This window comes from Indicator indicator, chromosome 28, assembly GCF_027791375.1.
Source record: "Indicator indicator isolate 239-I01 chromosome 28, UM_Iind_1.1, whole genome shotgun sequence".
In the NCBI taxonomy this organism is placed as follows: domain Eukaryota; kingdom Metazoa; phylum Chordata; class Aves; order Piciformes; family Indicatoridae; genus Indicator; species Indicator indicator.
This window is the reverse complement of record NC_072037.1, coordinates 7,921,048-7,948,625: the sequence shown is the minus strand read 5'-3', so window position 1 is coordinate 7,948,625 and position 27,578 is coordinate 7,921,048. Positions and strand designations below refer to the sequence as shown.

The 27,578-nt window shown below is 40.2% G+C and overlaps 1 protein-coding gene across 1 annotated transcript; it reads right to left on the bottom strand.

Moving 5' to 3' along the window:
* Positions 1-1,386: 1,386 nt before the first annotated feature.
* Positions 1,387-27,048, bottom strand: PSMB7 (proteasome 20S subunit beta 7). The gene is made up of 8 exons (XM_054393460.1): positions 26,987-27,048; positions 26,781-26,874; positions 26,307-26,404; positions 25,805-25,945; positions 24,452-24,567; positions 17,115-17,173; positions 3,054-3,205; positions 1,387-1,602 (listed from the first exon to the last, which is right to left on the bottom strand). Exons 1-8 carry the CDS (start codon positions 27,046-27,048, stop codon positions 1,491-1,493), a joined length of 834 nt encoding a protein of 277 aa, XP_054249435.1. The 3' UTR covers positions 1,387-1,490.
* Positions 27,049-27,578: the final 530 nt, after the last annotated feature.

The following is a 27,578-nucleotide window of genomic DNA, read 5'->3' as shown; positions in this document are numbered from 1 at the left end:
TTCATTGAATCAATGATTTGTTTCCTTACTGGCGATAAGAAACAGTCACTGCTTTAGGAACAAACCTGGATTCACGTTCAAGTGTTTCCATTTCATTTGCCTGTTCAGAGGAGCAGCGCTGCACTGAACGTCCTCAAGGACTGCAGCAGGGGAAGGAACTGCCCTGTTCAGCACTGCTGCCCTGTGTGCCAATGTCTGCGTTTGTGTCTGACAGTTCCAATGCAGCCTGGGCCTGTTCTTTCTTAAGAAAAGCAATCAATCCTTAATGTTTTGGAAATGAGATTAGGATTAGAGGGTTTTACACACACACATATATATATGCTTCTAGTAATATTTTTGATTTTTTTTTAACCTAATTTGCTCTGCTTAAAGGAAAACTGCAGTGCTACCTTCAACTACTTCTGTCAAATCTCAAACTATTTATATAGGGGAGCAAAGAAGAGCTATTAATTGCTGTGAATAATGTTGGTATCATTAATGCAAGGTGCCATTTTATTTGAGTCTTCTCAGCAGAAAGTTGAGCCTGCTGCTCTCATGAGAGATTCAGGAAATTCAAATCAGCATGAGAACGAAGCAGAGGCACCAAATTGCTTCCAACATTCCCCTGCTACCTTGTTTAATTTATACCCAGCTTCTTTAGCAATCCTTAGAGTTAAGACTGTCACTGCTCCACTGCAGATTTCCTTTAAGCCACGGTGGCAGCTACACGTTCAGAGGGATGGTTGTGCTGCGCCTCTCCTGGTGTAACACAGAAAAGGATCTTTGGCTTCCAGGGAAGCTCAGCTGAAATTTTGAGTATCTTGAGAAGTCTGGTCACTTTCTTGCTACATAAAATTTATTAGTGCTTATAAGTAAATGTATTTCAAAAGGTAATTTTTTGCAATTGTGCCTTTTTAGATAAATAAAAAACTGATTTACAAAATAAACACTTTTGTTTTTAAAAAAAAAAAAATCTAGTATTAAAGAAAATATATGTATTAAAAAAGCCTAAGCAAACATTGAAAAGAGGCCTAAATCTGTTAAACTATTCCTAATAGTTCTTATTTGTAGATATTTTTTCAGAAAATGGGCAACTGGACTACAGCAACTGTGGAAAACTATGCGGCACAGGTACAGAAGTTTCTCTTGGCTGTTTGTTCCAGGCTGGACTGGTACCAATTAAGCTTTTGAAGTCAAGTGCAGATGCTAGGCCTTCCCTTTTGACTAAGTGAGAAAATAACACAGGTGGAGTTTCTGCTAGCTTGCTTTTTCCTCAGGATTATGTGGTACTGTATGAAACAATTTGAAATTAGTTTATCTCAAACACCACAGGATTGGTAAGAATGGAAAAGTAGCAAAAGAAATCAGCACCACGTGCAACCACTCAGTAAGGACAATGGACAGAAGCTCTTTATTCTGCGTCAGCTGCATGTTTGTTTCTCGTGGTGCTGGAAGGCTTCTACACAACTACTGCTGGTCTTCAGTGAGGCAGAAGGGCTGCGGGTGATGGTTCAGGATGTGTCCATGGTCTGTACAGTTTCATCCACCACCTCAATTTCCAGCAGTGATACATTTTCTGTGAGAACAGCAGTAGTTCCCTTTTCACACTTGTATCTGCCATGCCTGTGAAGAAAGAGGTGAAAATTAAGCTGGAAGATGTCACTTGTGTAAAATTTGAGAACTAATCAGCTTTCTCTAGAAGTTTCCTGTAAAAGTCCATGGTAAGTGGAGGAAGTGTGCTTACTGCCAACTCCAGAGTGCTGAAGCTTCAGAGAAATGAGCATTTTTAGGAAACACACTGCCAGTAAAGAAATCAACAAACACTGGCCATAGCGGAAAGGGATTTTCTTTAAACTCAGCTGTTTTGGCACTGGGTGGAAAAGCTGCACAGCTTGTTACATGTACCATAGAAGTACAGCTTAGAGACCCTTCAGCTGCCTTGGGGGGGGGGGCTGTGATTTCACCACTTCAGCAATGGAGTTCCCCAAGCAACACACCTGAGGGTGCAGAAGTCTAATCTGCCCATTCCTCTCTCAAATTTGGAATTTTATCCCCTTCTGCACTCAGATCTACACTTAAACTTTGGGGACAAGGCTACATTTAACATGTGAACATCTATGACAGAAAATGTCTGTTTCAGTGTTAGTCTTAAGGAAACAATCATCTCACTTTGAGAAGGAGGTGCAGGGCAATGTCACATGCTGCACGACCCCCCCCCATGTGCATTAAGAAAATGAACAGAGCAGTAAAATGGGGCTATGCAGAAGTGTGGTTTTTTTTTTTTTTTACTTGGCTTGCCAAACTGAAGAACTCAGAATAAAAAAAACCTCAAGTTTCTAAATCCTAGAAGTGGTTGTGAGAGGAGTGTTTGATTGGGAGGTTAGGAATGCTTATAAGCATGTTGTTTATTCATACAGGAAATGGGACTCAGGTTTAGCCCAACTGAAAAACCTTTTGCCTGCTGTGTTTAGCTATAAACTGTACCCTGTCCTTTCAGCACATCATGCTAGACTTGACAGTTTTGATCTAAGGATCAAAACAATGTCTGTGTTGTCCTAAAAATCTTGTATGTGCTAGAAAGGGCCTCTAGAAAGAACAAAATACAACCCAGCAGTCACAGGCTGGAGTTGAAGAGGTTTTTCCCCTGGTTTTTGGTTTTGTCCTGCAATGACAGGCTCTGATGCCCAATACTGCTTTCCAAATCTGCACACTATGATTTGGTAGAGCTGCAGGGGGTACAGCAGTGCTAGTGGTGGTCCTGACACCACACAAACTTCACCACCACCACAGAACAACACTGTGTTGCCACCTGGTAACAAGAGAAACCGAAATACCTGCTCAGTCACAAATGTGCACTCTGGAGCAGCCCCTAAAAACAGCAGGAAGTAAACAGCTCTTCTGTATCCTTCACACATCAGCCTCTATCAACTGCAGATACAGCTACTAATTCTGTTTTCTTGTTTAGTTAAAATTCTCTCCACAGCACTAGAGATTACTCTAACAAAATTTAGTATTACAGGAAATGAGAATTGCTGGGAAGAGCCTGGATAATATCAAGCTCCAAGCTTACTCACCTGTCCCCCTTTCTGTTGGCCACATCATACGGCCGGATGAAATTGAGCTTGCTCTTGCTGATAACACAGATATCAATGTTACTGCCGGAGCCCAGGTCGTTGTATATGCCAGCTGCGATGGCATCTCTCACAAGCTGTTTGGCTTCCTCTTCCTGGAAAAGTTCAAAAAGCTGTCAGTGCACAAGTGCTGGCATTTCACAGAAATGTTGGTCCATGTGACCATGGAAGCTGGGTGCTCTCAGAACAATGAGCGAGCTACCAGGGCCTTTTTAGTCACCAGCTACTGCAGAGCATTAACAACGATGCTCAACAGTGGGACTGTCTGCAGGGACAACCTTTTATCCTGGTCATGATCCACCACCCCGAGGACAGATCAGACTTTTAAAGACAGTCAAGGAAGCAAAATGAAGATTTCTGTCTTAATGAACAGAGAAAATAAATTTTACCATTTTTATCTTCCAGGCTTTTGTGCCATGTGTACGTTGCAAGGTCCCTGTAGTGCCCTCAGTGTAACAGCTGCATACAAATTAAAGAGCCACACTAGTTTAGTTACAAGACTTCCCCAGGCAGGGACCATTGAGTCATCCTCTGTAGTACCAAAGTGTTTTCTATGATCTTGTACCATAGCTTGGTTTGCAGAATTTATTCAGCAATCAACTATCTGTAGTGCAAAGCAGCCCAGCTCTGTGCTGAGCTGGAGCTGGCCAGCTCTTCTAATTCCAGTCATTAACACAAGGACAGAGGAGTTAAACCTGCTTAAAATACTGGTCAAAGTCAGTACCTCTGTCAAAACACTTAAATTTGTAGTTCTTAATATTTAAAGGGGGGGGGGGGGGGAAGGGAGGGAAAGGAAGGAAATTTTGCTGCTGTTTTTCTGCTGAACATTTCAGCCATTGCATAGGTAGCTAAAGCAGAACACATACTCAGTACAGTTCATTCAAGCACTCACTGTGTATGTTTCCAAAGCAGGTCTATGTCTCAGTTACCTGTCATACAAACATCATCTGCAACAAACCTAGACCAGAAAACCAGAACAGGAAATAAAGCTCTCTTCTTTTGTTGCATCTGAAACTAAGCAATACTCCTGCACAAGTCCTAATGTTTGCTTTCTTGCAGGCTTTGTGTATATAGTGCCTTTTAGAAGGGCAAGCACATGCTGCAGCAAACAGGGACATTTGCTCTTTAGAAGTTGTGTAAAGAGCCTAGAAGAGAGTGCAGTAGTGTCAGCTTTACAGACACAACCTTCAGATCAGCCTCTTTTGCATTTCAAATTCAAACTCTCCATTACAATATTAGAACAGATCCTCATCATTCCTCCCCTGTAAGAGGCATGAACATTACCGAGGTGACAGCGTCAGCAATACAAGCCTGGATGTGCCCGACAGCCTACGGTAGCAGCAGAGTAGTCATTACAGCTGCGCTGGCTCCCTCTACAGACCCAGGCAGGGCTGCTTTCTGTTTCCAAGGGAGTTACTGGAAACTGCACGTCAGATCCAGTGCTATTAGAAATTATCAGCCCGTAAATCCTTAGTTTTGCAATGTAACCAAGGATGGTGAGCACAAAGAAATGCTGCAGAAGAACTTTCATGTAAAAACCAGGTACAGACATCCGTTCTCAGCACCTACACATGCCCATCCTTGTGACAAGACACACTACCACCTGAAACAAGCCCTACAGCTCAGGGTGGGGTCCTTTGCCCTGCACTTCTTCACAGGGCACTGTGTTACATGCCAAGAGCCACAAAACCATCCAAGACATGCCCTGCATCCTCAGCTCCAACAAAGTTCATACAGACTACAGAGTAGAGCTCAGCTGTCTGGCAAAAAGTGTAACAGATTGTGGATTGTGGCTGGATGGCTGTACACAGATGCACACAGAGACATTTCTTTTCAGTCCAAGTACATAGCAGAGCATATAAGATGCCTTACATTTTTCTCAAATATGTATAAGGAACTTACTTGAAAACTGATTAGAGCATACCTGGTCCAGTAAAGAGCTGAAACACCTATAAAGAAATTTGGACTCTTATCTTCAAGTCACTCCTGGCAGTTGCTGCTCAGCCAGCCCATCACAATCATAACTGACTGCTCAGTTCACCATGATCACTCATCAGTGTTCTGCTGGTATTTCACACCTTTGAATAATCTCCTGCCACTAGGCATCACGAACAAAAGAACAAATAGTCACTGCTGATCGTGATAAATGCAGCTTTTTAACTTTGCCTTTGTTTTCAAAGCCTTAGTGCTCTGCTGATGTCCTGCCACTTGAAACTCACGATGCTGAGAGCCACAGCCCACCCAACTCAGGCAGCAGCTGCACACACCCCAGTGTCCAAATGCAGCTGAAGAGGAGCACAAAATTAGCTCAGCCACTATCGCGTCTGCTCCTGGGGCATACTCCACATTCTCCAGTGGCCCTCCAGAAAAGAGCTTGGTAATAGCAGGATTCCTGTTCCAACAGCTTAATTAAGGGATCAACCAGGAGAGGGCCATTTTTTTCAGCAGCCTATAGAAATAGCACAAATTCTTATTTCACTCCCACTTTTATTAGTATCACTCTCTAAAAAAGAAACAAAAACCCAACAAACACAAACATCCCCCCCCCCCAAACACTTAATTACACTTTCTACCAAGCTGAGCAGAACAAAAGAGACAAGCTGTAAAAATAACTCCTGTGCCTTTCTTCAGTGGTTTAGGTAATAAAACTGGTGAGCAACTATTTCCTCATTCAACTCACAGAAGACTACTGTCACTGAGTTGCTACATGCTAAGGGTATTTTAATGCTATAGTGAAAGTAAATAGAATAAAACAGGATGAGTAGAACAGTCCAGAACAGCAGATGTCTTTTACAAGTTAGGTGGTAGCAAAACCAGAATACTTTAAAGCTGTAATGTGTTAGTGTAAGAAAAGTACTGCAAAAATTGAAGCAGACTGATGGGGAGTTGTGTCACTTTCCCTTTTAATTTAATCATTTTCAGACAACTGTAAATCTGAGTCCCCTCGTTAACTTAAATTTTATTTACTTAAATCATATTCTATCAACTTAATGTTATCAAAGTAGTTCTAAACACAGCCCTTGAAGCCAGAGGAGCTCAGCTGTAATTGCACTAAGACATCCACTATGCTGAGAAAAGTCTAAACCCTAACCTCAGCATTTTCATCTGACATAGTGCAGCCTGCTTCGGGAACCTGCAATAACTTTAATTACAGAAACCCTGCTTCAGTGCTGGGTTTACTCCTCCTCCCTTTTACAATTTAAAAAGATGACCAGAATAGCCACAAGAAAAACTCCACAACGTTCTTTGCTGGAGGTCCTGCAGAGGAAGTTCCAGCAAGGACTGCTGTTTTACAGTCAGAAAACAGGGGGTTAGCATGAAAAGTGCTGACAGTCTTAAGTACAGAGGCAGGAATGAGTCACTGTAATAATTAATCTTAAAAGAACAACCTAAAAGTTCAGAGTATATAAAAGCAGCACTTCCTGCTTTATGGTTGCAGAGACCAAGCTAACTGGGAATATCACTCTCTCGGGTCCACACTGCTGCCTAAATGAGATTACAGCAAGAGTGATTGCGTCGCAATACAAGGCGGCTGTGACAAGCAGCACTTTATAGAGCTATCTGTTTGTCTCCATCACCACATCACACCATGTGTCCCTGGACTCCAATGTGCAACTCCATTTACCACCACATGACAAATGGGCAGCACTTGTAAAAGGCGCAAAGAGGTCCAGATCAGCCCTGTAATGGTCACCACAGATGTACTGGAGTGCTTGAAGGGGGAGAAAACAGAGCCCCAAGTTCATTAAAGTGACCAGTAATGGATCTTTCAAAATGTGTCTTAGGAATAGTACAGTAAAGGCTAAAATAAATAACTCAGCATGGAAGGCTAATCTGAAACGGTGTTTGATAAATTATTTATAACACAGACAATTGTCTGCATTTAATATTGGCGCTACTGGTAGCGTCTTTAAAAGATGATTTATGCCTTGCAATGCCATTAAGCTTTATATGGGCCCACTGCTGGCTATAAAGTCTGCTGAGATTTAGAGAATGAGTTTTAAACTGTCACTGCAACATCATAGTAGATAGAGCCTGTATTAAATCTTTACTTTAAGCCTGTTATCTGGAGAGTTGCATTTTGTAGACACTCAAGAACTGATGGATTACCTCTTCACAGCTGCTATAGTGCAAGTCCCAAACAGCACCAATAAGGAACTTTTACACATTATTCTTGTATATGACTTGAATCAAGTTTCTCTTCCCACTTAAGCTATTTCCAGGCTTCAAATGTTACTGGAGGAAGAAAGAAAAGAGACTTTCCTACAGAAGCTGTGGATATTTCTACGTCCCACTACTACTGTCTTTACCAGTAGCTTTTAAACAGGTTTGTCATTATGCCTCCAGCAGCAAAGGGAGCAGCTGAAATAGCTTTGTCAATATTATTTCCTCAATATTTTGTACCTTCATAAGCAAGTTTAGCAGGAGATGTCTTTTCCCAATTTAAAAACTGTAGGAAGCATTTTTTTCTAAATTAAATTCATACCACTTTCTGCAGACTACCAGCGTGCTGTTAGGCGTGAGATATATAGTGCAGCTCTCAACAGCAAAATAGTGTCAAGAATTTGAAATACAGACAGGAAATAGGACAGAACGAATATCAGAGACAATTTTGGTAAAAATAAAAATCCAAATACTTATCACAACAGTTTTACAACAGAATGATTTTTTTTCCAGATTATATAAAAAGCTGATACTATTTAAGGTGAGAATCTGTAAGACTTGTGGGAAAAGAAGAGGGAAAAATAATCAAGCTTTAGGAAGGACAATGGTAATAAAAAAAATAGATCTATAAAGGAGTGTTGGGAATTTGGACCTAGGAAAGTGATACCTCTTGAAGGACATAGGCACCTCCAGAAGCATAATTACACTTTGGAAGAGCAATCAGCAGCTACAACATGCGAGAGGAAGTATAAGCCTGCCTGTTGGGAGAAGTTGTGGTAGAGATCAATATGTAACTGGAAGCAATGCTAAAATCTGCTGGCAAAGCCTGAAGAGATAACAATACAGGGAAGCAAAGTACTTTGTGTTTTTCTTGTAAGGGGAGTTGAAAGGCTCCATTAGTGAGAATGGATTTGTTTTGGCTGCCTTCTGAGGCTGGCAGGGGGCTGGCACCTGTAATTTAAACCTCACTCATGTTTAACCAGTCCTCACAAAATACACCTAAGCCAATGAATGACAAACCTGGTTTCGTAATTTTATTTAACAATAAATCTATGCTACAATCCCAGTAGTTTGCTTTTCTCTCAACTTCTAACTTTCTTTCACCTGATCAAAATAGCCAGTCTTTCTAGCTCTCCACTCATCTTTTTCCTCCAACACCTTTTTTTTGTGCTCTGAACAGTCACAATAGAAGTTGGAGGCAGAATACTAAGATCTAACTCCACACAATGCAAAGGAGGCTATTAAAGTACATCCATGTGACTAGTATGTAGGATCAGGAGTCCAAATCACAAAACTCAGGATTGCACTGACTTGCCAAATGACCACAGCACAAAGAAGCATTTACAAGACAGAAGCTGCAAGCAGGATTTAAAGCAATGATCGCACCAAAGGCAAAGGGGTTATGAAAAATCAACATCTGTAAGATAGCAGCACCTGGGTGACGTGGAGCAGTAAAACAAAGAAAGGTCCTGGGAACAAGCATCGTGAAGAAGAGTGGACAGAAATTATCAGAATGTTCCCAGCATGTGATAGAAAAAAATAAAATATCTAAAGATATCTGGGGCTAAGACTGTTCCATGGATAGGTACAAAGATGGCACTGCCTCCAATCTGCTGGATTTCACCCACATGCTATCTTGGAATCAAAACACTTAAATCTAGAGAAATATACACCTTCAAATATTACATACAACTTCAGTTTTACTGAAATACTGTTAAATACTAAGATAAACAGAAATTCCGTAGTTTCTAAAGCAAAGTGAGGAGGGAAAGTGAAATAACTCTTATTATTTTGTATGTTAAACAGCAAGGTTATTTTAAATCAAGGTAACGTGTACCATGGTATTTTCCAGTCCTCTTTCCTCAGCCTTATTTTACAAGAAATTGAAATGTTCTAAATTCTCAAACATTACTTTCATTCACCTGCAGGAAAGCAAGTGAATGACTCAATATTTGCACAACAGTCTCAAGGACTCAAAGACTATTAAATATGATTAGAATTTTCTCTCCAGAACACACGGGCTTCAAGCACTGTGGAGCATGCCTTCTGTTGGGAATGGTGACTTCAGATACTCTTGTCTAAATTCTAACCTCTCTGCAAGCTTTCAAAGCTGGACTTCCACTTACAAGAAAGGGGAAAAAAGCACAAGCCAGTTTCAGTTTCACACACTGCAAATTTCCTTGTGCAGTGGCACTACTACCCTGTTCATCACAGGGCAAAAATCTACAGAGCCACCACCACCATACAGTGCATTAAGACAAAACTCCAGCTTGCTTAAATTCTTGGACTATGAAGACATCTGGATTAATGTGCTGCCTACCTCACAGGAAAAATACAGAACAATTACTACTGGTGGGAAGCAGCACTCTTCAGCACAAATATGGCATGAGCAGGGTATTATGCAAAAAAACTGAGAGCCTAGCACTGCCCCAGCAGTCTGGTTAAAGCTCAGCAATTCCAGTTTTTACACAATGTACCTATATTCCTTCATTAGTAGATCACAGAGTCAGAGATCAAGTAATTTGGTGTGGGGTTTGTTGTGAATAGTTATGTTAGTAAATGTTTATTTTTCTAACTATTTTCTACAAAGAACTTCTCAAACAAAACGCACCTTAGTCCCTAATTATTATTCTCAGCAATTACAGTTTTTCCATGTTCTGATGGTAGACGCCTGCAAGCCCAGACTCACCACCACCTCCCCCTTTCTGATACACCACACAAGTATAATAAACCATGTTAATATTTCATACCACTGTGAAATATGCTGGAGTATCAATTCAACATCTGCTGTCTTTAGGGTACTGGCGTCCCGCAGAGACACTTTCAATTTGTAATTGAGTTCTATACTGAATTAATCAGCAGTTTATCTTTTTTACTAAAATAATGTCTTCCCCACTAACCTGGATTTATATTAACAATTTATGCCAAATTACCTGCCAAGACAAGAAACTTATCTGATTGGGAACTGCTATTCAATAACATTAACTCCTATATGTCACTCCTACAATATGCTACAATACATATTTCCCATGGTACTGAATTAAATTACAAGCTCCTCTCACAAGTACAGGATTTCTTTTAATACTCTGAACTAAGAATATGAACATTCATCTCATTCCTTTAACCCATCACTTCTTAAACCTGGGTGGAGTTCAAGGTCTTATTCTAAGAAACTGATGCTCAAAATAAGAAGAGTAAGAGATGTAGATTCTGCCAGCCTGCAAGTTCTACTCTGGCAGAGCAATACCCTTAATCTTCTGTGTTGCTGCATTACCACAGAGGAACACACTGAGCTTCAGCAACCAGGAAATAGCCAGATATGTAAAGCATACAAAAATGACAATTCAAATTAGTCTGTATTATTACTGCACATCAAAAAATTCATATCCAGTAATAACACATCTGCCACCAAATAAAGTAAATATCCATCTGTAGGACTGCCTTTACCTCTGAAGAAATGATGGAAAGAACGAAGGTCAACATTTTGCTAGGAAAAAGGTCTTGGGCCCTAATACACCAAAATGCTCCATAATGCTTACTGGTAGGGCAAGAGCCTCCCCAACAACTCCTACCTGCCTTCCACCCTCTTCCATGCTTCCATCCACTCTTACCTGCTCAGACAGGAATCACACACTGCTTCCAAAGCTCTCACCACAGTAGCAGCACTTGGACTTTGTGTCACCTGAAACATTTTCCAGGATGTTTTATCTGTGTTTTGCAGTTGTGGGAGATACACAAACTGAAACAATTTTCAACTGGAACACCTGCTCCTGAAAACGCATCAAAAATAGTTACCTGTCCTCCAGCTACCCAGTGCAGGGAAGTGATCTCAACACAGAGCCTTGCTTGGGACTAGCTCGTCCGCACTACTACATACAAAGCTTAAGTGTAATTTTCATAAAGGTGATGACACTGTTGCTCTTAGTCATGCAGCAAGGCCCAGTTTAAACTCAGGTAAAATTTATTTCCCTCGATACAGTCTGTAAACAGAAAACTAGAAGAAGGTGCTACTGGGTATCACTGCTAACTGAGACTGATGTTGTTGGCAGTTTCCCACCCGATTTCTGCACAGCAATTGTGCCCTTACATATTCAGAAAGCACACATCAAATACTTCTCCAGCAATCCCAGCCATTCCAGAGCACATGAAGCCAGCACACTTTAGATCAGCCTCTTATTTCCTGTTTAACCTTAGTTCTATAAAGTGTCACATGGAAACCAGGCTTCTACAGAATAATTTTAAGCTAACCTCAACATTTAGTAACAGCACGATAAGCCTTTGTTTTCTAGATGACTATCTGCACTGGTACACGTGGTACTTAACCATGGAAATTCAAGTTTCTAAAGGAGACAACAACACAGGTATGTAGAGAAAGCATGAAATCTGTATCACCATGAGCTCTGTCAGAAAAGGCAGTCAAGAAGTGCCCCTCAAGAAATGCCACTGTCTTGGTTATTGTCACTGGGTAATGAAAAACAGATACACAGAGCACACAAATACTAAGTACTTATTTTTGCTCATGGAGTCAGATTCCTCCCCCCCCCCCATTTACTTAATCTCTGTGTTTGACACCACCAGGGGTTCAAGTATCTCAGGCAGGCTCTCCAGCTTAACTCTGATAGTCTGTCTTGATCTCTATTGTCTGCTGTCTGAGTTCAGCAGACAAACCTCCCAGCAAGTGGTCACCTTCCCATGGAGCCATTAAACCTCCGACTGTCAGCTGGTGGGATTAGCCTTCAGACTGCCACACCTGAGCCCTATGGCAGGGACACCGGCATTTTGATCACCATCACTAATGAATACAGAATTCATATGCAGCTTGTCATTGCTCTTGAGCCCTGAATCACACAGATGCAGGCTAAATAAGACTGATGAGACAACTATTGTTGAAGATTAGAGAGTTTTGACAGTTTCCAAAAATAGCTCAGTATTATTGTCAGTAGTTAACAACAACAAAAAAATTATTCCACCATATTGAGGGGACAGTAGGAAATACGAGCATGGAAACATTTGAATGATTTGTGTGTCAGCTGCTTAAAAAGAGAAGAAAGTGACATGTTTTCATAGTATTTTGTACTATGCCTGATGTATTCCTTTACTGAAATAAGAGGTGCATAGTGAAAGTTGCACTTAAGACTACTTTTTACTTCAAAACAGCAAAGATAAGCACACATCAAACACTTGGAGAACAGTATTCTCTATGCCTCAACTTCACTCTGGAGATAAGGGGCTGCTCAAAAGCCTGGCAAAGCCAGAAACAAAACTGTGGACCAGAAAAGCCTGAGTTTACACGTTTTGCAACTTGCAGTTCTCTTCTTTCTTATAATCTCATCATGAACACACCTACTCTGACAGCAGCAACTATTCATTGAAAGGTTATTTCTCCTTTTACAGAGCATTACTGCAATCTGCCATCTGAACTGCTCACAAGATCACTTCCTGACCTAAATTTGTCAAAAACAAACAAGTTAGCAAAAGCAATCACTGCAGAATGATCACAAAAGGAGACCTGGCCAACAGGTGAAGGAGAGGAGAGCAAAACAGTTTTTGGGACAGCATGGCTGCTGCCAGAGAGTGAATGTCCCGCTCCAATTGGAATATAGTAAGCACAGCGCTGCCCCTCTTACTTTTAATCTATTCTTACTCCTCCAGAGTATTTTGTTTTCATTCACTATCACCTGCTTTCATGTCACAATTCAAAAAAAACCAAAAAAAAAAAAAAAAAAAAAAAAAAAAAAAAAGGACTGCAAATAGCAAATATAATTTCCCCTTTTTGGGGTAATCCATTTTAGAAATAAACATGTACCTTCTCCCCTTTGGTTTTGGGGGTTGTTTTTTGGGTTTTTTTTCGCACCTACTCTGTGCCCCTGGACTCATTGCACTAAGATTTACTTCCCTTTCCTTGAAATAGTTCTGCTTTCTGTGGCTTCTACAGATTCTCTTCCTTTTAGATCCTCTTTTTATTAACCCTGGCTGTTTTGATGAAATATGGAAAAGCGATGAAGCTACAAGCAGTCTGTTTCCTTGCTTAAACATGAAACTCTTGTCAGAAGGCTGCAACACAGCCTCACCACACATCAAGTAATTCCTCTACGGACATAAAGCTTCTATTTCTCAAACAACAGAAATCAAATACCAGAATAAAATAGATAATACCCCCCCTAATCTCCCTAGGAATTCAACAAGCACAGCAAAGATAAACCCAGAATCTCAGTATTTAATACTGTAGACATTTTTTCCCCAGACCATGACGGTTTCCATACCCACTGACTCAAGAGTATTTCTTTACTGTTCTTTAACACCAGAAGGCATGAATGCATTTGCAAAAAAATCTGCCTGTAAGGTTTGAAAACCATGTGGCTACTCTATTGAAGCTCTGTCGAAAGAAAAATTGGCTGCAATGAAAGATCTAAGCTCAAAACACTCTATTAGATGTGCTGTTCTTCCACTTAAGTTTTTTAAAGTAGATCTATAGCTGCCCACATGACAGATTAATATTGTTCCACAGTAGTTAGGTGCTTGGCATTACATTTTTGAAGCATCTACAGGCCTTCAGGGCTGAAAGTGTTCACATCTTCAGCAATCTATAATGGTTCCTCTAGAGGCCAGCACTTGCTTCATAATGAAACATGCCTCCATAAATCAGACGGCAGAAGTGGCACTTGGGTACGTCACCATCTATCTTAGCACTTTCTCTGAAGGATGTTGGGTAAAGATCATCTCCCGGCATTGCAGCCAGGGAAAGGACCATCACAGTTGGCACTGATAAAGCATGTGCTACTTAAATCTGAAGACACACTAAGTCTATGGAAAAAAACACATCCTGCTGGTGTTAGCATGCCTCAGGCAGTGGTAGAAGCTTCAGCAACTCATCTTCAAAAGGCAGAGAGCCAGGGCTCTAGAAACCTGCAAAAATTGGCTAAGCCTGCAGTCGTCTTTATTTTTTTTTTTTTTTTTAAGTTGAGCATCTTCAAAGTCTACGATTCTAACTGTAGGGCACAGCAGCTGCCACTGCAGATTTGATCCTCTCAGCTTTTGGCAGCTCTCAACTTGAAATTCTAGCAAAAGAATTTTTCAAGTTGCTATTATTGCCTGTCATGGATTTATAAATATTGTGCACTATCTGCTGTGGCATGGCTCTCATGGGACACCAGTGCATGCCAAAAGCATAACAGAATGAAAAACAGTTCCTATTCTTCAAATAAATGCTAATTTTTTTTAACTGTGCTCACACGATGCGTTTGGTGATCAGCTTCAATAGTACAGAATATATATCAGAGGCAAAAAAGCTGATTGTCTTTTCCAGTAGTATTCAGCTGCTACTTTCATTAAGCTTGTTTAATTACATTCCAGATGCTAATTTGCAAGTCGATACCAGAGGGTGCAGGACAGTTTGCCTTTGAATCTTTTTTTCTGTGATGTGATGGTCTTGAAGCACACCACTACCCTCCAGTAGCTCTAGCAAGATATTCTGACAATTAGTGCAAAAGAAAGAGGTATTGATCTTGACAGAAAAATGTTAATCCTCTACCCATTTTATTAATCTCCAGAAATTTTAAGTTTACCATTGTTACCATTTCATAGCAAATATTATGTAAAACATACAGAGCATGCTTCAGATTTCGTTTCATTTCAGCACAAATAGCATTTATTTTGTTACTTTACTGGAAAAAACACACCTCTGACTTAGAAGGTAAATATTTTAAGCTGGCAGCAGCAACAAAATACGTTTATGAGTACAGCTGAGCTTTGTCACCTGAAACCTTGCTGGTTTAGTGACTGCAATTGCTAAATTGTTATTAGAGTATCTAGTAAAAACAAAGGAAGGGTTAAGGTGCACGCAAGTCTCAAAGACCTCAATATCTATTTCTACAAATTGGTAGGCTGCACTTCTTCAGGCTTGTTAGAACACTGAATATCTGCTGCCATTTATGGTTGTGTATGAAGACAATTTAATTAGGATGACCTTTCTAAAATAGGAAAAGTTGGAGATTTACCAATTTTTGGTGCCTTTTTTGGTTGCTCTTACACAAAGAATGACTCCAAAAACAAGCTTGAAAACTAGCTGAGAGTAAGATGAAATTTTTCGTTTCATAGCAGAGCTCTGACATTTTTATCTTTGAAAGAGGATTATTTTGCTGTAGCTGTTGATTCCAAGGATTTGTAGCCCATGTTTTCAGAATGAATAGCACACATGCCAAGAGCACAGTCACACCAGAGGCTGAAAAAGAGACTGTCATTCTTACAGCAGTGAGGGGAGAAGATAAAAGTAGAGTCTACCTCTAGTAAAGAACCTCTAGTGGTTCTTCCTACCAGTCATCTAGTGCAACACTACATATAGAAAACACTTGACTGCCTACTAAGAATATTCCAATATTGCTGATAGCATTTATAAATACACTAGAGGTCACAAGTCCAGTGTGTCACATAATGCCCACAACGCTGCAGCAACACAGGAATCCTGATCTTATTCCATTTTCCACAATTATTCCATCTATACTGACAGAAGAGAAGCCAGTCACAGGAACAAGTGGGAAACTGCTTATTGCTGACTCTTAAATTAGTTTAATGGAAAACTCCAAACAAGTTGGGTTTGTGGGGTTAATTTTAGATCAATTGGTATTACACACGCATCACGTTTCTTCAGGAGATGTGACAGGGTATGACATTACTTAATTGATCAACTTTAGAGGAACCCAGTGGACTTATGGGACCATCACCAGCATCTGAAGGGAGGAAATGACCCACAACAGTTGCATTATGAAGATGAGGAACTTCTGAAGACCTTTTTGGAAACAAAGCATTTTTTTCCTTTTCCATGTTATTCAGGGATACTGAATAACTGTAAGATTTGTTACACCTGCATTTTAGGCTGAACCAATTGCAACTGTCAAGTGTTCCAAGCCATTTTTAATGGGTTCCATTTTCAATTTTGGTTCAATTCTCAGTTTTTGATTCATAGTAAAATTATTAACCAGACTGAGAAGGAATATCCAGACAGTCTGAAGGGATTCGTGTGGTTTAAAAGAGAGCTTGACATGACTAAGGCACTTTACAAAACAGGGTTACAGAAAGTCCTTTAATTGTTTTGGATTTTTTTTTCATCAATTGTCTGCAGATATCTGGATTTTTTGTTGCTTAGTTTAGCAGGCATTGAACATGGTTTAACTAAGTGTAAGTAAATACTATAGATAATACAGAAATAATGTACTGCATACACCCATAACTGAACAGTTCTTCCTGATCTTAATCATGATGCTCCAGCATTTAGCCCTCCTGAATGATTCTCTATAATGAACGAGGAAGCATTTTTCCATTTTTATCAAGATCCTCAGCAAAACACAGGCAACCCACAATCTTAAATCTCCTGATCATCATCTTTTAAAAGTAGATATTAAAAATAAAAGTGCAGTTACTAGTTTTGATTATACTCAGTCAGCCAGAAATCTAAGTGGTTTCATGTATTACTTGAACATTTTTTGTTAATTTTACAATCATGCATTCTCTCTACAAGACAGAGAGAAGGATTGGCTGCTGACAGAAAATCTGGAATATTGGCTATGCAAGAGCTGTTACATTCCTGAAGTCGACTATAATTAGCAAGTTGTAGGTGAAAAGCTTCCACATACATTGAAATCACATAAGTGTTTCCATATATACATTTGCAAAAAGCTATATTACTGTAAATTTTATTCACCAATTTATTTGCAGTAGCTGACATCAGTATATTTGAAGTCCAGGGAAATTAGAGTAGATTTAACTTTAAGGCTTCAAACCTCTTGAATTCTTATGATCATGAGGAATACGGAGGTTTAAAAAAAATAAAACAACATTTCTTACCTCCATGTCAGGTTTGTATTTATCTTCAAATACTGCCATAGCTGCTAGTGATCCAGAACCTATGGTAACAAAATAAGGATACTTCTTTAGCCAGTGTATTTACAGTATTTTTTAATGATAACAAGTATCAGCAGCACAAACCAAGCTAAGTCTACCTTAGCTTACTATACACTCCAAAGTGCCTACTGTCTTCAAGTCCACCATCTAATTCAATCCTAAATGTACAGTTACTGCGCAGACTTGTCACAGTCCTTGTTCCAACAGCCTCTTTTTTTACCATGAGATATGAAAACGAGATTAGAAATAGAGATAACCAAATGCCAGTTTGTAATTCCTAGTCCTCCATCCCTCCATTCCACTTTCGTGCCTGGCCACATTATAAGGAATGTCACTTAGTACTAAGACACTGGGAAAGAATAGATTGCTTTAACAAGCTGCACTGACACAGTCACCTTTACACGTGGGGATGAGTAAATCAGCAATGGTAACAGGGAACTGGCTGCTGCCACCAGGTTATTTCCCATACCTACTTTTAAACAGTTTATTAGGTGTTTATGCCATTATTTTTTAAAATTAACAATAAACAGCTGAATAGACAAAATGACAGATACAAAATCAAGAGTTTGATATTACTTCTCTCGAAGGATGCAGTGCCAGTGCAATACTGAACAGGAGCCATCTCTACCCAAACACTGTAACTGCAAGTGTTACAAATGTGCTTTCTGTAAATTAGCACAAAAAGAAGGCTGGCACTATTTGAAACTGTAAACTTGCTTTGTTCAGAAAGGGTGAGTCCTCAGGAAGGCATCTTGTCTGTCTGTGGCCCTAACCATATTTCAGAGAGCACCACTTTTGGGGCGTGAATAAAGTTACCTGCAATTTTTTAGTCCAATTAGAAGATTTTTTTGGCATTTATTACTTTTTAACTTGTTTTGCATACTGCTATCTGTTTAGCTGGGTCACAGAGAAAGCCATATTTTCTATTTAAAATGATTTGTGTATATCGCTTGACCACCTCAATGGTTTAGCAGAAGAAAAAGGCAGCGATTAAACAGTTTCAAATGAGGTGTCCTGCTGATTTTATCAAGTCTGCTGAATGTATAATGAAAAAGGAGAAGCTGACAGTGACACTGTTGAGAAAATACAGACTACCTTATCTGAACCATTTAAGGAGGTCCAATTATAGATCAAATTTAAAGGGTAGAAACAGCAGATTTACAGACACAAATCAATGAACATGGTAATCCCAATGAATATGACAGATACTCCTGTTACAGAATATTGCTGTGGTTGAGGATCATTACCTTTACAGTACCAAATACATCACATCTAAAAGCAGTAGGACACTCAAAGTGTGTACTTGTATTACAGGCAATGACTATTCATTTACACCTCAGAGCAATTCATGACTCCATTTTTTTAAATGCTGAAACTGGGAATAAAAAGGATTTTAATGCAACTAATAGCAGAAATGAAATGCTGATACAGACAGCTGGTATCACAGAACAAATCACAGATAAAAGGAATTTTACTGGTCCTTCAAACAAGGTCAAGAATGTCTTCCAAAACAAATACAGGACTTGAACTAAAAAGTATTTCTTCTTGTGGAACACCACAGGAATATTTCTAATGAGGGGGAAATAAAAATAATAATCTGAGATATAGTCTCAGACTAAGACCACAGTCTTACTAGACTCAAATGAAGGCCTATGCTGAATAGCACGGGAAGCCTCAAAACCAGAAAACAATCTTACCCTTGGAAAAGGGTTCTCTGAAAAAGGAATACAAAGACTGAAAAATGTGCAAGAATGAAAGTATAAAAGGCAGCATCTGACAGGAATTACTACAGCAGCTGCTGAGTTAAGAAAAAGCACTCTTAATTTCTTAAATCTTCTACAGACAAAAATTATCAATGACATATACTGCAGTAATACCCTGCTTGGCTCAGACCGGATTCACTCCTCCAGCTCCTTTTGAAAAGAAGTTCCCAAAAGAACCCAAGGGCAAGATCTCAGCAACGTACAAAGAAAAGGTGGAGGACACAGAGATAGGACAACACCACACATTATACTGCATTATGTGAAATCCTTAAAAGTATATTTGTATAGATTATCTCGCTATGTTACCCAGCTGAAAGTAAATGCCAAATCTAATGTTAACTTCAACTAAATGCTTTATAGGGCTGTTTGCATCTACATTTACAAAGAGCTGCTGAAAGTGTTAATTTGATTAAAAACCTACAGGTAGACATTTACATCTGAAAATCAAGACTCCAAGGAGGTTCTAACAGAACAGGAAGTAAGGCTGGAAAAGCTGAATAAACTCATTTCATTTTTCCCTCTACTGGCCATAAATCCTGAACATAAGCTTTATAAGCTTGCATTTTAAAGGTGCCTTAGCAAAAGTCTCACAGCACAGCTAAGCATTCTCTGAAAGAACAGGGTTTTGTAATCTTAAATGGCACAATGAAAATTCTTTACTCTTACTAGCACCAGATGCAAACACCATGTTTTTAGAAACACAGAGGTACACCTCTTAGTTTCTTCATCGAATCATCTGCAATACAAACTGTTTTGTGACATATTGGTGATGTGCATATATTCAGTTGTAGTACATTAAGTAAGAGAAACCCCTCAACACCCCTTCAAACTGCTGGTGAACTGGGACCTTGTCACCTGACTGCCCATGCAGAAATGCAGAAACCCAGCAGCAGACAGTTGCTTGTGAGCATAGTTGTGAACCCCACTACCCAATTACACCAACTTCCCTCAACTTGTCAAATCCCACAAGAGATCTAAACAACCTCACAATGTTCCAAGTAGTCCAACAGCCTTGTGAAAGCTATGCATTGTAACAGGAGAGCTGGCAATAAAATCTGCAAACTTAAGTAAACACTAGCAGTGTGGTTTTCTTATTGCAGTACCTGTAAAAGCACAGAAAACTAAGATATTAAGGGTCTGTGGAGTTGTTGTTTGTATGTGGGAAACAGCTGTTCTCTTGTCCATACATTCAGTGCCCACCAATAATTCATTTCTAACAAGCATGCTTTGCCTTTAAGTAGAAACAAGCTTAACAATTCTCAAACAACATCCAGAGACAGGTAAAATTCAAACATTGCTAAACACCATCCATTAACTGAGGATAGATGTTCCCCCTCATACAAACAACAACTAATTGAAGATATTACCAGTTAGGATTCAGCATTGCTAACCTCCAATCCATTAAGGAATTCAGAAAAGCTGCAAGATAATGCATCATTAAGTAGTGTCTTCAACAGAGCTCAAAGTAATAGCAAACCAAGTACTTATCTTAGAGAACTTTACTTTGAAAATTACACACAAACAGTGCAGAAATAAGATATTCTCTGCTGGATTTTTTTAATATTGGAATCTTATAACAGTTCTGTCTATGAGCAATAAGGGCAATAAAGTATAATTGGTCAAATCATCATTTACTTGTAACATTCATGAAAATAACCCTCAGGTAGATTTTTGAGAATCACTGACTGCTATGAATGGTTACACTTCAACCTTGGAAACAACCATCAAGAAAAAAAAAAAAAGGTTGTATCAACTCCAAAGAATGCATTATGTATGCATTTTAGATACAAATATTCAGGAAGTAATTATCTAGCACCTAATGCCAGACAAATTACAAAGAAGTACAGAAACTGAGATGCAAAGCTCTATTCTGATGCAAATGCTTTTCAGCCTGATAATTAGCATGGACCAGGTAAGTTACGAGCCCATATAAGAGATTCCCCCTCCTCTCCCCCTTTTTAAAAGAAACAGTGGTCATTTCATAAGTTTTCATAGCCAAGTTATTAAAAAAAAAAAAAATTTGGAGTCAACGGCAATAAACTTGCTTTAAAAATCCCATCTGGTCTTTTCTTGAGCAGCTGTGCCACTTCAGTATTGACTTAAAAAGAAAGACAATTATAGCTACACAGCAAAAAAAAAAAAACAACAAAACAACCCCACAACCCCAAAACCACCAGCTGACAATTTTCACTATGTTTTGCCACTGCAGTATCTTTTCTAAAACAGGTGAACTGGATCTTTTACAGCAGGCCATTCACTGAAGACAACTCCTTATTGCTAAGTACAGTCCATTTTCATCAGCCGAGGACCTGTTTGCTCCCTCAGCCTGCCACACCAGAGGATATACAGAGCCTTGAGAGAATAACATTTAGCACTTCCTAATCCATCAGTGTCAGGGCTCCCTGACAGGGCATTTATTCACACACACTCATTGTTATTCAATTTGCTGTTGACTCTAGGTAAAAATTCAGTGATCCCCACAGCCCCATCGATTGGGATCATTTTTTACCCTGGTTCCTGGCTGAGGGGCTGGGTCTCAGCAGCAGTAGTGCTTGCTCTGCAGGATGACACTGCCAATGCATGAAGAGCTGATTTATGAATACAAAGCAACACCAGTACCAGGGGACCAGCACCACCCACCAGAGACTACTGGAACATACTTACTGTTTCCGAAAACTGAACTACAGACTCCAACGGCTTTAATTTTATGCATGCATTTCATTATGTCTTGGCCAGAAGCTTTCCTAGACAAGCCAAGCAATCAGACGATCTTGCATCGTTTGCTGAAATCCAATTTTGTCCTTTGTCAGCATAAACAGTTTAATTTGATGTTTTCACTCCTGAGTAAGCACTGAGTATCTTTTAAATCTCCCTTGCAAGAGAGGACACCACTCTCTACCTCCACGAACACACTCCAGCACATCAAAACAAGCAAAAATCCAACACCTAAACCATCTTTCCTATTTACTACTAAACTTTAAGAAATTAACAAGCCAAAAAAACCTAACCCGATTTAATAAACTGCCCTTAGAACATGTGCAGAACAAATAACAATAGACTTGTGTAAATACAATGCCAACTACTACCTCTCATTTAACCTGTGGTATTTTCTCTGCTGTCTCAGTTCTTTCATTTATATGTATAAATTGATCTTTACTAAAATATATCCTAGGCACTGGAAAAAGTATCAGTGTACTGGGTGTAGAAAGGTAAAGGACAGTTGTTCTGAGAAGGGCTTTGTTTGACAGCATGGCCAAAAGTAACATGCAATCACCAGACAAATATGGTACAGCTGAAAACAACAAAGTTTAAACTACAATGAACTTAATCCACTCACTTTCTGCTTCCTACTCTTTTTGAACTTATGCTGCTGCTCTCTTATTTTTGTGGAGGGGAAAGAGAAGTGGCCAGGATTTTCAGGAATGCCATCCTTTGGAGCTTTAAAACCACAGACATGCAAATAGCCATGTATATAAAGGAAATTGTGTGATTTTATTCAAGCAGTCAACTGCTAGCAGCTCAATTCATAGCTTTACAGTTTACTACAATATTGGGCATAAGGCAATTAGAAGAATCAGACATTTACTTTTTATATATCAAAGGCTAAACAATGACATCACATGACTGTTACATGCATTTCACTTGCCAAGTAATTTGCCAGTTCCTGAGGTAATGGCACCATCTATGGGTTCAACACCACCTCTGCAGAATTTCCACAAGATAATCACAGTTCTCATTAGAGTTCACCAGATGATTCAGGGGAACAGCTGCACTGTTTCAGCAGCTCAAAGATACAGAAGAAAAACCTTCAACATTTCCAAGAATATAGTAAATAGGTATTTTCTCTAGAGATGTCAACCACAGACACAGGTTGAATGTGATTTACGAATCCACCACACTTATTTCAGATCATTTTTTTCCCTGATATTTATTTGGACTCTACATTACACTTTCACAGCTCTACCAAAATCAAGTTTTCACTTAAAAGTCATCCTAGTCTCAAATCAAATGCAAGTCTGAAATAATACAGTGATCACCTGCATTTAATTTAAGACAAACATTTCCAACTCTGGTTATGTTCATAACTTTACTTTTTCCATATATATATATTCCCAGTGGGGCATTAGCCTTAAAAGACACAGATGAAAGTGCTCAAGAATATTACTAGCTCAGAAGGCACTAGTTTAATTTCTTACCAGTCTCTCAGTGATACTTCTTACTATTTTTTAACGTTTAAACCCCAATTAGTGCCCTCTTCACAAGAGAGCTCAGAACTAAACAAGCTGGCACAACATCTGAAAACATCCCCCCTTTGCCAGAGACTTGGCAAGTTCTGTAATATTTCAAGATGTGTGTCTCCTTCCTTTCAACAGCGCATGTATTATTTCCCTTCTCAAAAAAATATGAGGATGATGGTGATCACTAAGGCTCTCTGAGTAACAAAGCTTACTACAGCTTATTACTTCAGGATTCCTAGCACAGAGACTCTCCAAGTATCCCTCAATAATTAAAAACAAAACAAGATGTCTAAAGAAAAAAATTATCTAGGGGATATGGACAAAGAATAGTTAGAAAACATAGGAGGAATGACAAGTTGAAGTCACAAATCAAGATTACAGATGAAGATTTTGTATTCTGTAGTAGTGTCTTCCTGGATATACTCATAAAAGGCTCTAATTGGGTGGTTTAGCAAGGTCACAGGTAAAGGGTATGTGCTCAAGAGTCACTTCACTACTTGATATTATTGCTACTGCAAAGCACTACAGAGTTCAAAAGTTTAATTCTCTCCTGCTAATCATTCTTCATCTCCTTCTGTACATCTGGAATGTTGCAAACTGAGCAATTTTATTTCTGCTTTTCCAGTGAGAGAGACAAGACACTCCAGAAAAGCTATGATTTGCATCCTGCTACCACAAAGTGCTTATTTCCACACTATTCCATCATCTTGTTCATAGTCAAAAACCCAGCAAACAAGAATATATTTACCAAGACTGTATTTCACAATATATCCTGAACATTGCTTTTGTAATTGGTCTTGACAGGGTAGTTCCTAAATGCCAAAAAAGCATGCAGAAATTTGATTTCAGCTTTCAGTATTTGCACTATCCCCTCACAGAAGGCATTACATAGGCAAAGAGTTGGAATACTAACACTTAATAACCTGATGGCTAATGTCAAGTTGCCCCCAGTAACACAAACTTCTTCACGAAGAAGCTCCATACAGTAAAGACAACAATGCTCTTGCTTTAAGGTATGCTGGGGAATGCACACAGCAACTTTACTAATATCAGGTTTCCAACAGCTTCACTAGTGTAACAGCCCATGTTTGTAAAGCCTTAGAAAAGAAAGAGTGCACCTGCCTTACAAATATGGGTACAACTTTCTCTTGGAGGTCTGAGATTTGTACAGCTCCCAGTACATGATGGAATTTAAGTAAAAACACTTTAAACAGCGCCTTGAAATGTTCACACTTTTAACCTGGCAGTTGTGTTACAATTCTGAGGGAGCATCACTTACCCATGGTGACGTAAGGCAGTTTGTCAGTTGATCCATGGGGATATATGCAGTAAAGGTGAGGTCCTGTCACATCAACGCCCCCTAAAACCAGGGCAGCACCAATGTAGCCTTGATACCTAGGAGCAATATTTACATGTGAATCTGAAAGGCCACAGTAAAGCTGTGCTTCTTTAACACAGTGCATGCTTGTGAGAATTTTTCCACAATTACACCCCGGACATCTCTACTAGACAGACTATTTGTGCTGCCCATGAGCAGTACTTTAAATTAGGACATTGACTAAAATATGGTATATTTCAGGATCAAAAAGAACAAGCACTGCACAAGCAAGTAGGCTGAATGATACATTTGTGCTAACAGGGAAATAATTCAAAATAGTTTTGAATCCTTAAATGAAATTTCTGTATCTGCAATTAAGTTGTTATTCAGACCTCAAAGAAAACTGAGTCCTTCATTTCCACCATGAGATGCTGTTGGCTGCATTAACTTCATTTGTTTTGCAATACACTTAAAAGAAAAAGCAAACTGCCTAGAAACGCAGCATTAAATGGCTGAGCTGAATCACTGTTGCTTATCTCAGTCACTTTGCTGCACAAGGCACATCCTTTTCATTGCTTTATTTCACCTTCCTGGAGACTTTCCAATAGTTTGAACAATGTATCTTTAATTGAAACACACCTTTCATTCTTTTCTTCTCTTTCAATACCATTTTTATTTTTGCAAAAGGCAGTGCTAACTGTACTGGAACACTGAAAGTTTGAAGAGTATGCCCTCAATCCAAGGGAGCATTCTGCATTGTGCCACTAGCTAGGAAGTTCAGCTGCCACCAACTGTGATCAGTCAAGAATCAAAGGAAATCTTAGGATAGCTGAAGCACAACTTCCAACCATTTTACTCATTCATCACACTGTAACACCAGCAGACTTCTTTATTAACAGCTGTAGGCTTCAGCACTTTATTATTTCAAAAATAAAATTCATTTTGAGGCAGTGATTCTTTCATGTGAGATTTTCAGTTGTACAAGCTTGCATGTTACAAGATTATTACTGGTCCAGCCATCTCACCACAAAGACACATAACAGTTTAGTAAACTATCGTCCTTTTATTTTTGCATTATAAATACTAGCAACAAGGTACAACTGTACTATCAATTCTCTAAAACACCACAGACTTAATTTCTTTCCCATTTCATCTCAAAAGAAGCAAAGGAAGCAAAGAGCAATATTTAAGTAATTCCTAAAGTCTTGTTATGAAGGTTATGGAGGCCAAGGAAGGATGCTCCTTCACAGGAGCTTAAATATTACCTAATGGTTTTAACAACAGTGTAAATAAACAAGAAACTCATTCAGTTACCTGAAGAGCATTTGCTTTAGCATTCTATTAGCTGTGACAACTCTTGGAAGTCGTCCAGTAGATAGTGAATGGAGCTCCAGATTGGAAGAAATCAACTGAGTTGTCATTTCAGTATCTGCAGCTGTTCCTGCACCACAACAACTGGAAAACATTAAAAGAAATCTAGGAAGAGGCAAGGAAAGAAGAAACACCTCTGCTTTATCCAAAAAGTAGAAGTCATCTCATAGAATCAAAGAATTGTTTTGGTTGGAAAAGGCCTCTAAAGTCATCGAGTCCAACCAAAAACTCAACACCATCATTGTAAAATTTAAGAAACTGAGTTCTCTCTTAAGTCAGTATTTTGAGAGCACTAGAGGAAATGAAATGCAAATAAATTCCCAAGCCTTACTAATACATTATCATTTTAAAGTACATCTTAACGTTTGCTTTTAGCTAAGAACACGGCTAAAAATCCCAATGCTATTACCAATACGATTACACAATAAATAACATTAACACTTACTAGATATTAGGGGAAATAAAGTGTATTTTCGAACAGTTCTTGTCAGCAACAACCATCCCCTCGGTTGCTCTCGTATCTGCTCCGAGAACTATGCCATCCTACAGAAAGAGAGAATGATTCCCAAAACCTCGATCTCCAAAGGGGATCTTTCTCGCACCGATGACGAGATTAACAAGGGCAGGGGGTGGCTTGCTGTGGGAGGCCACAGGAGCCATCTCCACACAGGCCGAGACTCGGGAGCCGGGAACGCCGAGAATGACTCAGCATCGCGGAACCTCCGCAGCGAGCCATGCCAGGCCGCCGCTTCCCGACAAGGCTGCCACGGGGCCGAGTGGCCTTCCCCGGGACCGGCTCAGGCGCGAGGGGCGGCTGCGGCCCTGTCCCACTCGGCCTAGGCCTGGGGGAAAAAGCCACCGAGTCCCAGCCTCCCACCCGCCGCGTAGCGTCGGGGAGACGCACCGGACCCCGCCTCACCTTAAAGACGATGCCGGCGATGGTGGTGCCCGTCTTACGGGCGGTGGGCAGCCGCAGGCCCTTCTGGACGAGCTCGGCCTCCAGCAAGGAGTTCCTGAAACACATCGCGGGAAGTGAGGCCGGCCGGCCAGAGAGCTTCCCCTGGCTACAGCCCCAGTGTCCCGCTGCCACCCGAACCCAGCCCCACCGTCCCACCCGCGCCTCACCGAGCGCAGTTGTCGAAGCTGAAACCACCGCTCGGCGCCTGCAGCACGGAGACCGCCGCCATCTTACCACTCCGGCAGGGACGGGCGGTGTCTGCCGAGCACTTCCGGGTCACCGCGGCTGGGCCTGGGGCGGGGCCTGGGGCGACCCCGCCTGTCCCCATCCGCAGCCTGTGAAATGGCGGCGTCGGCCAGGCTGGAGATGCGTGCGGGTCCTGCCCGCCGGCACAGACTCTCTGGAGTTATCGGCACAGCCCCGCGGGTTTGGACATCCCTGCGGGCGTGGACCTGACTTTGGCTCTGTAGCTTCGGTGTAGTTTACACTAAGCAGGTGATACCGGTCTGTGCTGTGCCACTTAACGAGCTGCCTAACCCCACGCCTCCGTGTGCTTCCCCACCGGCGCCTGCCCCTGGGAACAAGACTGATTGGAACAGGGCAGGACGGGATCAGACGAGATGCTCCTCCAGGCGTTTACTGTGCTTTGACTTGTAAACCTGCGCCTTTCTTTTACCATATGTGAATGGAAGCAATGCCGTGCTTACTGGGTTGTAGGTCTCATGTAAGGGCTTTCTATAAAACTTGGAGGCTTTCAAA

Excerpts from the sequence above, each read along its gene's own strand:
- PSMB7 (XM_054393460.1), bottom strand. The coding sequence starts at position 27,048 with ATGGCGGCGGTCTCCGTGCTGCAGGCGCCGAGCGGTGGTTTCAGCTTC. Across the intron at positions 25,946-26,306 it reads TTTATTTCCCCTAATATCTA|TTGTTGTGGTGCAGGAACAG; the intron begins GTAAGTGTTAAT and ends AATGTTTTCCAG. Across the intron at positions 3,206-17,114 it reads AATACAAACCTGACATGGAG|GAAGAGGAAGCCAAACAGCT; the intron begins GTAAGAAATGTT and ends GAACTTTTCCAG.